The 12,115-nt window shown below is 30.9% G+C and overlaps 2 protein-coding genes across 6 annotated transcripts; one reads left to right on the forward strand and one right to left on the reverse strand.

Moving 5' to 3' along the window:
• Positions 1-1,810: 1,810 nt before the first annotated feature.
• On the forward strand, positions 1,811-5,438 carry LOC135146557 (uncharacterized). Of its 5 annotated transcripts, none has more exons than XM_064078682.1 (14): positions 1,811-1,973; positions 2,438-2,516; positions 2,740-3,068; positions 3,130-3,722; positions 3,794-3,855; positions 3,998-4,069; positions 4,136-4,193; positions 4,259-4,370; positions 4,433-4,529; positions 4,599-4,709; positions 4,760-4,858; positions 4,921-4,985; positions 5,049-5,124; positions 5,179-5,438. In XM_064078682.1, exons 4-14 carry the CDS (start codon positions 3,542-3,544, stop codon positions 5,293-5,295), a joined length of 1,050 nt encoding a protein of 349 aa, XP_063934752.1. In that variant the 5' UTR covers positions 1,811-1,973; positions 2,438-2,516; positions 2,740-3,068; positions 3,130-3,541; the 3' UTR covers positions 5,296-5,438. The 5 variants fall into 5 exon arrangements, with proteins under 5 accessions (XP_063934752.1, XP_063934754.1, XP_063934755.1 ...); XM_064078684.1 differs by having other exon boundaries at positions 2,740-3,063; XM_064078685.1 differs by having other exon boundaries at positions 2,740-2,835; positions 2,909-3,722.
• A 1,035-nt stretch (positions 5,439-6,473) lies between these two features.
• LOC135146558 (uncharacterized) lies at positions 6,474-10,493 on the reverse strand. Its single transcript, XM_064078687.1, has 14 exons — positions 10,427-10,493; positions 10,190-10,229; positions 10,028-10,117; positions 9,767-9,870; positions 9,628-9,681; positions 9,179-9,236; positions 8,573-8,678; positions 8,000-8,107; positions 7,896-7,941; positions 7,167-7,210; positions 7,041-7,113; positions 6,903-6,983; positions 6,750-6,836; positions 6,474-6,544 (listed from the first exon to the last, which is right to left on the reverse strand). Exons 1-14 carry the CDS (start codon positions 10,491-10,493, stop codon positions 6,474-6,476), a joined length of 1,029 nt encoding a protein of 342 aa, XP_063934757.1.
• Between the last annotated feature and the right edge of the window lie 1,622 nt (positions 10,494-12,115).

Below are 12,115 nucleotides of genomic sequence, written 5' to 3' on the forward strand. Positions count from 1 at the left end.
TTAAACTATACAGTTAGGCTAAAGATATCATACTTGAATTTATATAGCTTATTAATAAGAAACACCATATTGAAAAGAAGGGCTGTTAATAGCTTAAAAATTTAACCAAAAAAAATTCAAATATACTACTAAATTTATTAGTAAAAAAAAACTTTAGCACTTGTTTGCACATTGTTTTAACACCAATATTTGACCAGAAAAGAGAATGGGGAGAATTGCAACTATTTTTAAGTATTAAGTTATTTTCGATAAATTAGTTAAATATAATGTCACTTTAAAACTTTTCTGAATAGACAGAGTAAAAAGATAACATTGATGGAAGGAACGGAATTAAAAACGGCGAAAAATTTAGGTTTTTTAAGGCTACTCTAAGAAAAAAGAATTGAAAACTATCTCGAGCTTTTTGTTGAGTTATAACAAAAAAATTCTTTGTTTAACAATCTACGTTATAGAAACTTCCTCTTTGCCGGATTGATACTACAGTTAGCACTCAATACCTTTAATAAATTATTTCTTGCTGTTATTATACGTGAGCATCAACTTATTGCAGTATGGAAAATTTAGGGGACTAGGAAGCTGGTTGCGGTTCATACAATTACTAAACACCTATTATATAAACATAATCAACAATAAGACGTTCTATTGTCTAGTATACACGCATAAAAACAATTATAACAATACACAATCTCATAACTTATACGTTAATTCAAATTTAAAATTATAGCTATTAAACAAAAACCCTTTTTATAATAACGCAATCAATATTATCAAAATATACATATAACCACCTTTAACAACGAACTTTATACTAAAATTAAAAAAAAGAAAAAATATTTTTTTTTTTAAGTTACAAATTGTTTATATACTTTTGTTAGAATATAAATTGATTAACAGAACAGTAAGTAAAGGGCTATCGAATTCAAATCGTACATAATGTACAAACTATGAACCAAGCTTAAATATTAATAAATTATGGATAAGCTCTTATAAGTGTCTGGTTGCCACTAGTTAAAGAGTATTTTACGTTATAACTGTAAGCTTAATGGTATACTAGTAAATAGTACCATCATAAGCAGGGGTGTCTACTTAAAACAAAGAGCCATTTTATTGAATACAGTTTGAGTTTCCCACCTTGTGTGGCCATAAGGCGGACAATTTTTTATCTCTTTTTCTAACTCACTGAAGATTTTTAGAAAGTCTAAATCGCTCCTTTTTCAAGGTCTATCAACATTTTTTATTCATTTTGTGTTTAATTAAGGTAACCTATAGCAACTATTAAGTGTTGGCGTCGCCGAAGAGTACAGAGACAAACAAAAGCAAAAATATTTGCGAGCAAAAGCTATAAAAGTTTTAATAAATCTCAAAGCTCTGATTACATTATAAACTTTTATAACTCCCCTTTGCGAGAAGATAGTGAATTAGAAGGAAAGTTAGGTTAAGTGGTTTTAACAAAAAGTTTCTTCGGGCTATTAAGGAACAATGAAAATGTTACACAACTCTTATAAGGAATTATTTTCGTAAAGGTAAAAAAGTTTTTGCTCATTCTTATGACCCTTTTATGTCGGATATCCTTTTTACTTGTCTACTTTACTTTTAATTTTTTTCATATGAGCACTGTTGTCCGGAGACTAGCATGCAAGAATTTTTGGGCATTTTAATTTTAAAGTCGTTGAGAACTTTGTATAGATAATGCCACGTGTCTTCCCTAGGAAATAAATTAAAACAGTAAGAAGTGGGGTGCAGGTGTTATCGACCCGTTTTTCATTAGCAGTTTTAAGATTCTTTAATTATTTTTGGATACTGAATTGTTTTTAATAATATTTTTAAATACATCAAAAAATTATAATAGAAATATTTGTTACTTTGATAACGCCTATAGAAACAACTTTAATACAAAGCCTTTGCAAGTTGAACAATATAACTTGAGAAAAAGTAAATGTTCGCTGGCAACTCCACTCCTAGTTCAGCCACAGGCATAATATATTAATTTTGCGTCATAATTAAGAGCTGTTATATCCATTTTGAATAAATTCAAAATTATACATTAATATTAAACGTAAAATTTCATTTGTTGTAAGAGTACGCATAACTAATAATTTATCTATTATCAAATTAGAAATTTTGATTAATTATTTATAAACAATAATAGTAATAGTTATTAATCAGTAATAAAATAAACTTATATAATATATAATAAATTGTATAATAATAAATAGTAATGTAAATATTTAAATTAAAAATAAATTATATTTTTACTTAATATATAAAAACATAATATATATGTTAGCTTTCGCATTTAATGTTTTTTTGAATTTTATGTTATAATTTGTTAAGTAAAAAGATAAACTTTTTTTTTAAGTTACTTTAATATTTTTTTCGTTATGTGATCATTTTATAAAACTTAACTTAGCTATATAGCTTAATTATATTTTCGAAGGTTTTTCTCTTCAAGGGGGTTCTTCCTTTAAGGCCCCCGCAACAACTCCTTATCAGTCTAACGGTTATCACTCTCTTAAGTATTTTTTATAGTTAATATAACCATATATATTACTTTTATAATAGTAATTATAAAAAATGTAGAAATTCTTTGGTACAAACTTTGTACATTTTTTTACCCCTTAACAACAAATTGTGGTTTAGCTGGGTTTTTTTTGGTATTAGTTTTCCTGCTTAATATAAAAATTTTAGTCTTGAACACGAGTCAAAGTAACGTTTAGCTAATTTTTTTTTATTTAAAAGCTGGCCATGCGGGGGGTACTTCTTTTGGAATAACTAGTTCTACTGCGAATCCCAGTGCTACCGGTTCTTTCTTTGGCGGGTCGTCAGCCACTTCGGGTCAGACTTTTGGCTCTTCTGGGTCCTCTTCGATTTTTGGAAACGGAACAAACACTGTCGGCTCTTCTTTTAGCGGGCTGGGAAGTAATGCGGCTTTCGGCTCCACAAACACAGGCCCTTCTTCCGAAGGGACAACCTCAGCCCCCGTGGGTTCTACTTTTGGTGCTGCTGGGACTACCTCAGGATTCGCCTCTACCTCTTCTGGATCTTCTTTTGGTGGAACTGGAAGTAATGTAGCATTCAGTTCGGTTCCAAAAGGATCTTCCTCAATCAGTATATCCGGACCTACTCTAGCCGGGACGGGAGCAAAATCTACATTTGATTCGGGGTCGTCTTTCGGTGGTACCGGAGCTTCGACTGGATCTTTTGGCGGGACTGGGTTTGGTTCAAGTTCAACGGGGTCTGCTGCTGGCGGAACCGGAATGAACTCTGCTTTTGGTTCCGGAACAAACACAACTGCTTTAGGCACAAACTTTACGGGATCCGCTTTTAGTGGGGCTGGAACTAAACCAATGAACACTATCTCGGCAACGTCGGGATCATTTGGTGTACCTCAGCATCCGGAGGGGCTGGGTCGGCTCCAGCGTTTAGCTTGGCTCCCACTGGGGCCCTGTCAACATCCAATTTAACAAGTACGGGCTTCGCTCTGGGCGGCACGGCGCCAACTTCTTCTTTTGGACAATCTTCGGCGAATCCCGCTCTCGGCATGTCCTTTACGACCACCACTCCCGGGGCGGGGTCCACTGCGGGGACTTCATTTGGTTGGAGCGGGGCATCCACGGGGGGCACGAGCGCTCAGGTAGGCCTAACTCCCACGACTGCTGGTAGTTTTATGAGTGCTGGTTTTGGAACAAATCCGTTTGGCTCCTCTAACGCTGCTCTTCAAAGTACAAACATTATATGATTTCTCTATTTGTGTAGATATTTACTGCATGTTTGGTTTTATGATATGTTATAGGTGCCGTGAGAGGGCAGCCACCTAATAGCTCCTTAACTCTTCAGGGTTTAGACTCTGTAGAGGTTAACGTTATACGATTCTTTTTTTACTCCCCGTGTTTTCAGATGTGATTTTTGAGATAACAGTGATTTACATATGAACAGACCTTTCATGTAGCGAGAGTCGCACGCTTTTTTGCATTTTTACTTTTTTCTACTAAATTAGGTCGACATCCTCTACAGAATACAAGAACTAGAGGGTGTTTATAATCCGGCTTCACCAGACTACAAATTTAAGGTATTTTTTAAGCGTATTTTTCAAAAAGTAAAAGTTGGTTATACCCTTTTTATTTATATAATATAGTTTTTTTTTTATCGCAAGGTAAACGAACCGAGCCACGTTAACTTCGCATTACAAGAAGGTTACTTTTGTGGTTTTCCTTATTATGAAGAAGCAAAGGTTATATGCAAATCATACCACTATTAGGCCGTTCTTTGCAAGATTTGATTGGCATTCCACCCGAAATACTTCAGAACAACGATACTGAAGCACAACAGTTATGGGCTTTAGCGTGCGCGGATAATCCAGACAAGAAGATGTACTGCTTATATATATGAGGCATTGTAACTATATTGATAACTAACGCCTTGTTCGTTTTAGTTTTATTCCTGACTTTGTGAAGGGAACTGAAGCTGGACTTCTGAAAAGGCTCAAACAACACGCACAGCACACACAGTTCTTTCAAGCTGCTATCGCCGTAATATACGTTTTTCTTATAATTTTTTGCATGTTCGCTAAAAGTTAATGGCTTTTGACGATCTAAAAGCGGCTTCAGGCACAACTCGAAACCCTCCGGAATAGCTTAAAAGCTACTACAGCATCATTGCTCGCACAGTGCAAGCGCGATGTGGTGTCCAAAGCGCAGAGAACCCTCGAAGTCTATTTTTCTATTGCTATGCGCCACGTTGGTCTCTGACATGTTTTTAGATCTTCTGTACTCTCGAGTTTTATAACCAAACTTTTCGGCATCCTGCCGGGTTAACCCGCAAAGAAGAAGAAATTCTCTTCAAATTGGAGGATATACATGTTTTTTCCTTTGATTATCGAAGCAATTTTGTTTGCATTTATATATTTTTCTTTTTTTATAGAAAAAGTTGGTTTCTCCTCCCACTCAGTATCAAGGTCAGCTAAATGAACTAAAAACAATATATCGGTAACGTATTATGGCGTATTAGTTATTTTATTGTTATGTTTGCTTATACTAATATTAATAAAGTTCTGTGAAAGACAGGATAGAAACCCCTGTGCGGCCTGTGGAGCTTGATTTTAATAGTATAGGAAAAATATATCAGGTAAGTTGTGTAGTACCAAACTTTTGAAAGTTTTCCCATTTCACTTCGTTGTAGTTTTTAGAACAGCAACAACTCGGACTTAATCATTTATGCGCTATTATTAAAGAAGATTTTCAAAAGATAAACACGATGAGAAATTATCTTAAGGATTCCACACTTAAAAAGCGATAATTCATAATAAATTCGAAATGAGCGCGGGGTACAGAAAAGAACTTATTAAATATTTTGATATTGACTTAAAGCGACCACTATTAGTAAGTACAAACGGTTAAGAGTATAACAGCATTTATAAGAAAGCTTTAAACAATCTGTATAGCTTTTTAGCCAGGTGGACTGAAATTATACTAACAACATGAAGGATTTATAAAGCGGTGTCCTCACTTTTTTTAATCACTTTTTATATATTTTTCTGTAGTATAAATTATTTGTGCCCTTTTGGAATGACTTAGAGCGCTTTCGCCTCGTTAGTCCACATTTATATTAACATTAGCGTCATACTACCCTTAAAAATTACGCTTTGAATGTACATATTTTTTTGTTCAATTATAGACTTTATTCCTGAAAAGATATAGAACTGTTTTTTTTGATGGTTAATTAGTTTTTTAAAGAGAGCTGTGTTTCAATTTTTAGCAGAATTTTTTTTATTAACTTTAATTTCTAACGAAATAGCGTTCTTACTATGGTTACTGCAATAAGTAACATCCTCCGAATTTGTTAAATCCAATTTTTATGATGCCTTTAAATACGTAGGTTTACATTTCACGCTGTCGAAAAAGGGGTTAAGAGAAAATTAAGTATATTAACAGTATGTAAATAGTTATTTTTTATTAATATTAGGACATTATTTGTTTGATTGAATCTGTATTTACAAGGCCGGGGGTCATATCTTATTTATTGCGAATGTGAAGATTAGACGATGATAAGTCAGCGCTACACATATAAGTATAGTTGCATATAATTGCACGGTTATGCTTTTTTACAAAAGGGGGGTGGTGCACAGCATTTTTTAAGTATAACTATTACCAGGACCCAACTTCACCCTTCAAGGTCCTATCTCTGGCCCTAGCATTTAAGGGTTTTAATAAAAGTAAAAGGTCGAGAAGCAATAACACTTTTCTAACTAAAAAAGTTACAGCAAAAAAAATTTTTGCGAAAGAACCTCTTGGAAGATGCCGATAATAATTCTATAGCTAAACCATAAAAAAAATTGGTGTAGCAATCTTACGAAAGTTAAATAATATTAGTAAACCGAAAAAATTATTTAAGGGCAACGAGAAAGTTAAAAACAATATATACATTAAAATTATTTAAATTTTAATAAGTTTTAAATAAAATTCAAGTTGACATAATCAACGGCTCGATCTTGAAATCATAAATCCAACAGCGAGAGCGGCTAAACCAGCTGCAATGCCAGCACCAACTTTTTAGATATAAATAAAGGTTTAAAGGTAATAATAATGAATTATAGTAAAAACTACTCAACAAAATAGTGAGTAATAAGAACTTGTATATAAATTATTATCAAGTAATTAAAGAGATAAACCAAAATGATTGTTATAAAAGGTAATAAAAAAAATATAATAAACTAGAAAAGAATTTCTAAAATTTAAGAGTACAGTACGCACCCCCACCAACAGCTTCTAAATTCCTATTCGCCTTTATGACCGTTTTGATGTCGTAAAACCAACTTATAACTTCCCTACGGTTAGGCCCTAAATAGTAATATATATCAAAACGAACGACTTGTATATATAATCTTGATAAAAATATAGAATAACCAGTAAAAGCATACGAGTCCTTTTTAAAAGAAATCCGAAATATAAAACTTAAAGGGTGATCCAGAATATGGTAATTTTCTCCTAAAAGCAAATGTGGGCTCTCACCAGTAAGTAAAATTAGTATCAATACTTTATTACCACCGCCGTTAGGAACCGGTCGGATGGAGTAGACGCTATCAAGCGTCAAGACGAGAATCGGATTAGCCATTTTCTATATGTTTAAAGTAAAATACAAGTACATAAAACCAAATACGCCTAGCGGACCTGTAAAGCGTACGAGTCTTCCATATAAACAAATAGACATGAATCTATAAATATATTATTATTTATAAATAAATACGATTATTTTTTAATTAGTGTTACTGAACAGAACTTTATAATAACGTTACGGTATATAACCAACAAAGGTTTTTGCGGTTGTCATGGATCTAAATAAAAAATTCTAAAAGCAAAGTGTGCGTCTTTTTATAACTGTAATTTGCAATTGAAATGATTTGCAGTGTTAAAGCGATGATCGAAGGAAGTAATCTTTCCATGAAAATTAGAACAAAGATAAGCGTTATGTGACCCACTACATAATCCTTAACTCTATTAGTGTAAAACTGGAAATTATTTAAAAACAATGCCATCTTAAATAATATTCAAATCCAGCTATTTTAAAATTTATATGTGACTTGTTAAGGACTGCAATTAACAAAAACTGCACCTCTCTCTAAAAAATTGATTTTGTGGAATAAACAATCCTAATATTATTCAAAGATAAAAGTAAACCTACCCAAAATATGTGTTTTTGGAGGACTGCCCCCTCTATACTTATTCTTCTAACACAAAGTCTACACCTCTCTAAGAGTTTGATTTTTTTCTATAAACCTTATTTCTCAATATCAGAGGAACCTACGCAACCTGGGTGTCTTAAGATGGCCCGCTGCTCAAATTTGTTTTTAACACACAAACCGTTATTCGGTATAAAAAAACTGAACAGCTAATGAGAACCTTCCAAAATACAAAGCCTTTTAAAACCATCAACAGCTAAGAATCCCTGAAAAACCCAAAGAGAATTTAAAAAGTATTCCAAATAGAATTGCAAGTGTGACAACTCTTCTTTTTGTATGTCCCGGCGAAAAGTATGAGCTCAAAGTACGCGAATGATCTTCCAAGCATTCAGTGCCAGAATCCGTCAAGGTCCAAATTAGGCTGTCATCAAACTAATTATAGAAAAAGAATATAAGTTAAGATAAATATTTTCTTTAAAATAGAATTAGTGTTGGTGACAAAAAAGATTACAGAATTATTTATTAATTTTAATGACATGAAAGCAAATACATAAAAGATGTACAATAGTTTTTTAAATATAAAATTTTCTTATATAACTTTTTAAAGTACTTCTTCAAAACAATAACTTAAATTGGAGTAATAGTAAGTGTTAACGTCCCTTGATAAAAATAGAACTAAAATATAATAAAACTTATATATAAGTTTATTTAACTAAAAATGAAATTAAAAATAATGTATTTTTAAAAAAACCATAGTACAATATATAATAAACAAAAAATATAAATTTCTGTTATTAAAGTGATTAAAAAATAAAAAAGCAATAAATATATTTTTAAAAAGAATAAATTTATATCAAAAAGATTTTTTCAATACATAAAAAAGGCTAGAAATATTACTACAACTCCAGCAGAAATTTCCAAATCTTTTTGTTTTTCGTTTAGTAAATATAGAGGTACTGGAGAAAACCACTTTCTTCGGCGCACAAAACAATTCTTACCAGTACTTTAAAAAAAAGTAAAAGGAAATTGTTAAAAAAAAATTTTTTTTTCACTTCATAAATATTATATATAATTCAAAATGACTTTTTTAAATTTTTATATAATGTTTCTATAATTTTCTATAAAAAAATTAAAGTGAAAAAAGCGAAGGATTTATTTAATTCGAGCATTAATAAAAGTTCTATAAAAATAAACAATAAAATAAAAATGTATAAACATTTAAAAAGAATAGTTATTATAATCTTAAAAAAACACAAAGTTACAGCAATAAATTAAATTATAAAACTTTTCAATAGAATTAACAAGTTCACAAAGGAATAGTACTAACTATAACTATGCCGTTTGAATAAAAAAAATGTTATAAAAAATAAGAAAGTTAGAAAAGAAAAAAATTTAAAATAAAGTATATATTCTATAATTAACAAAATTATCAGCTCAATATAAAAGTGAAAATAAACTTTAAATCAATAAATTAAATGTGGTAAAGTGAACTATAAGACAAACTTAATTCCCTGCGACTCCGCGCTAGAAAAGTGATTAAAGTTAAACGCATAAGACCATCCTGTCAAAAAAAATGAGAGTATAATAGATTAAAGTGAATTTTAATACTGTGAGGTAGAAGAAGTTAAATAAAGAAAAAAAATCTGAAAAACTTTATATTCTTCGTGCGTGTGTTTAGCACTTTCCTACTACAAGCGCGCATTAAGAGTTAACATTTTATAATTAGATTTAAATATATAAATAGTAAATTTTAAAAAAAAAAATTGGAAGGTGGATAGATCTGAAAAATCTGCTATAATTTTCACTCTTTCTTTAAAAATCCAAAATTTATATAAAACTTAAATAGCAAAGGAACTTTAAAGACCACATCACTATAAAAAAAGTGAAAAATAAGAGGCAAATATTGTATAACCAAATAAGGAAGTGAATAATAAAACAATAAATTTTAAGACCTTCACTATCACAAAACTCTGGATATTTAGTAAAGTCAACGCACCATAGAAAACCTGGAAAAAAGATTTATGCTAAGCGAAATTAAGTAATAAAAAAAACCAAATCCTAATTAATAAACTATAATCCAACAAACGATACTTTGAGCAGCTAACGGTCTTTTAGAAGATGACCGTGAACCATCGCCATTAGAAAAATTTGAACGTTCTGTGGGTAGCGGGCTCTCCCAGCCTACAAGGGGGTACCTGTCTCAAAAAAAAATATAGAGAAAAAAATATTAAATAATTAGCTTCAGAGTAAAAGCCTTTGAAACTGTAGATTATTTTTTTTATTTAATTAATAATCAAAACTTTAACTAATTAGGTCATCCTATTTTAATATTTAAAAGCAAAACAAATAAACCATCTTTGGTTTTCAAAAAGAACGGCAGTAACTTTGTCGCTCACCGGTATGTTACGATTAAATCCCCTTCCTTCATTTGAGTTTGGTGACCTTATAAAAAGAATGAAGGGTAAAACCTTTTCTTTCTAAACAAACCAAACTTGATGTTTTTAAGAGTAATACCAATAGGAAAGTTGGTAATAGTCGGGTGAATCGTTGTTATCTTGAGAAAATGAATTATTAAAGGAAGAGCGTGTATAACTTGATGAAGAAGCTTTATAAATACAATTTTTATTTTTTTGATTAAAACCATATACTAATGTAACTATATTATTTATATACTTTTCAAGTTGTCTTTTTCTGAAGATCTCTCATTTTTAATGAAACCGTTAGTATCTGAATTATATACGTTAATATTACCATGACCTTCTTCTCTTAACAACTCCCTACTTTCAGATATATCATCATTAACATCCTGTTCGCTCATTGCGCTCACTTAAAACAAATTTTTTCACTTAAAGAAACATAATTACACATGATAGTAAACTAATCATTTGGATTATATATGCCTTATTTCTAAGTTGATTGGTTAACTTACACGCTCTTAAGCTATGCTCCAATAAGCTTGGCGTATTTCCCATATATAGGAGTTTCCTCGTTACTAAAAAAAAACTTTTAACTATAAACGTTAAATACTGTTAAATTTTATCAATTTTAATTTTTTCGTTTAATCTATTTTTAAACGCTTCATTAAATTTCATGATTGTAAAGACCATAAATTTTTATTTTCTAAGCCATATTAAGAAGGTTTCCTTGTTACCTTTATAAAAAGGGGGCGTACTGAATGGTTTTAGATGGCGTCGTAGGTAATTTGTGCAATCAATGATTTATTTCCTTGTCTTAGATTTTTTTTGGACATTTTTGTTTATTATATATAATAACAGTTTCGAAGCTAGCCTTTTTAATCTCTACAAACCCCGTTTCTTTGCTGTACTAACACATAGTATTCAAGTTGTTTATTACATGCTTTCCTCTCTATTCATTACTTAAGCTATTATTGAATCTTGTTTTACATAATGCACGAATTCAGATCCTTTAATTATTAATTTTAGGTAGTGACGTTACATTAACTTTTTTGTTTAAGAATAAAAACAAAATTGAATTCCTTTTCTTAAGGTCAAACCCCTAAACTAAAAGAACTTTCTTCGTTTACCTTCTCTGGCTATAAAATATTCTTTTTTAAATCTCATAATGTTTGAAAGCACTTAAAACATTTAAAAAGAAGTACCTTTAGAGCAATATCACGTTTTAATCGGCTAAGCTCAACCTTTTTTGAATTCAATGTTTGCGAATTCACCCCATAATAGCTATCTAGTAATATGTTATTTAATTAGTTCAAATAAAAAAATAAATTAAATTGCACGATAGCGCTACAATTTTTAATTAAGGAGTGTATCGTATGATTTATGAGAAATATAAATGTCATAAACGTTGTTTTTCTTTATTAAGATCAGCCTTAAACACTTTATAATGCTCTCTAGTAGAAAGCTAGGTGCTCGTCGCCGGTAAAGTTTATAAAAAAGCGTTAAAAGCATCATTTTTGTTTATTTTTTTATATACTATCGACTTTTCCTAGCGTCTGTTCGAGTTAACACGATTTTACTTCGAGCTCTCTTTCAAGAATAGTCACAATTTCATTTCCTCACCGCATTACTATCCACGCTCCTAGAGATTTGGTTTCTGAAGTCTAACAAGGTGATTCCATTGAACGTGCACCCGCTTTGTCTTTAGTTTTGTAATTATTATTAACGACTATTGCAGATACTCGGTATATTTGAGCTTAGTCTGCTTAGTCTGGAAATTAGGAACTTTGTCGTTAGTTTTTTTATAATATAATTGACTTTTGCAGATGCTAGCTCGCAGTTTATTCAAGTCTGGGAAGAGGACCCGAGCACTAGAACCCGAGGCCACCAGAACATTGACTAGGATTCCTTCCAGTCATTCTTCCCCCTACTTGTTGTTGCTTATTAGGAAAATGGCAGTATCTATATATATTTATAAACTTTATATTAAATCTTTTGCTTTTTATATTATCCCTACTGGTTTACA

The sequence above is a fragment of the Zophobas morio genome, unplaced genomic scaffold (assembly GCF_036711695.1).
Source record: "Zophobas morio isolate AGI-343-1 ecotype UQ-CSIRO unplaced genomic scaffold, CSIRO_AGI_Zmor_V1 ptg000242l, whole genome shotgun sequence".
In the NCBI taxonomy this organism is placed as follows: domain Eukaryota; kingdom Metazoa; phylum Arthropoda; class Insecta; order Coleoptera; family Tenebrionidae; genus Zophobas; species Zophobas morio.

Excerpts from the sequence above, each read along its gene's own strand:
- LOC135146557 (XM_064078682.1), top strand. The coding sequence starts at position 3,542 with ATGTCCTTTACGACCACCACTCCCGGGGCGGGGTCCACTGCGGGGACT. Across the intron at positions 4,986-5,048 it reads GAACTAAAAACAATATATCG|TTCTGTGAAAGACAGGATAG; the intron begins GTAACGTATTAT and ends ATATTAATAAAG. Across the intron at positions 5,125-5,178 it reads GTATAGGAAAAATATATCAG|TTTTTAGAACAGCAACAACT; the intron begins GTAAGTTGTGTA and ends ACTTCGTTGTAG.
- LOC135146558 (XM_064078687.1), bottom strand. The coding sequence starts at position 10,493 with ATGAGCGAACAGGATGTTAATGATGATATATCTGAAAGTAGGGAGTTG. Across the intron at positions 7,942-7,999 it reads CGGGACATACAAAAAGAAGA|GGATTCTTAGCTGTTGATGG; the intron begins GTTGTCACACTT and ends TGGGTTTTTCAG. Across the intron at positions 6,984-7,040 it reads ACCGGTTCCTAACGGCGGTG|GAGAAAATTACCATATTCTG; the intron begins GTAATAAAGTAT and ends ATTTGCTTTTAG.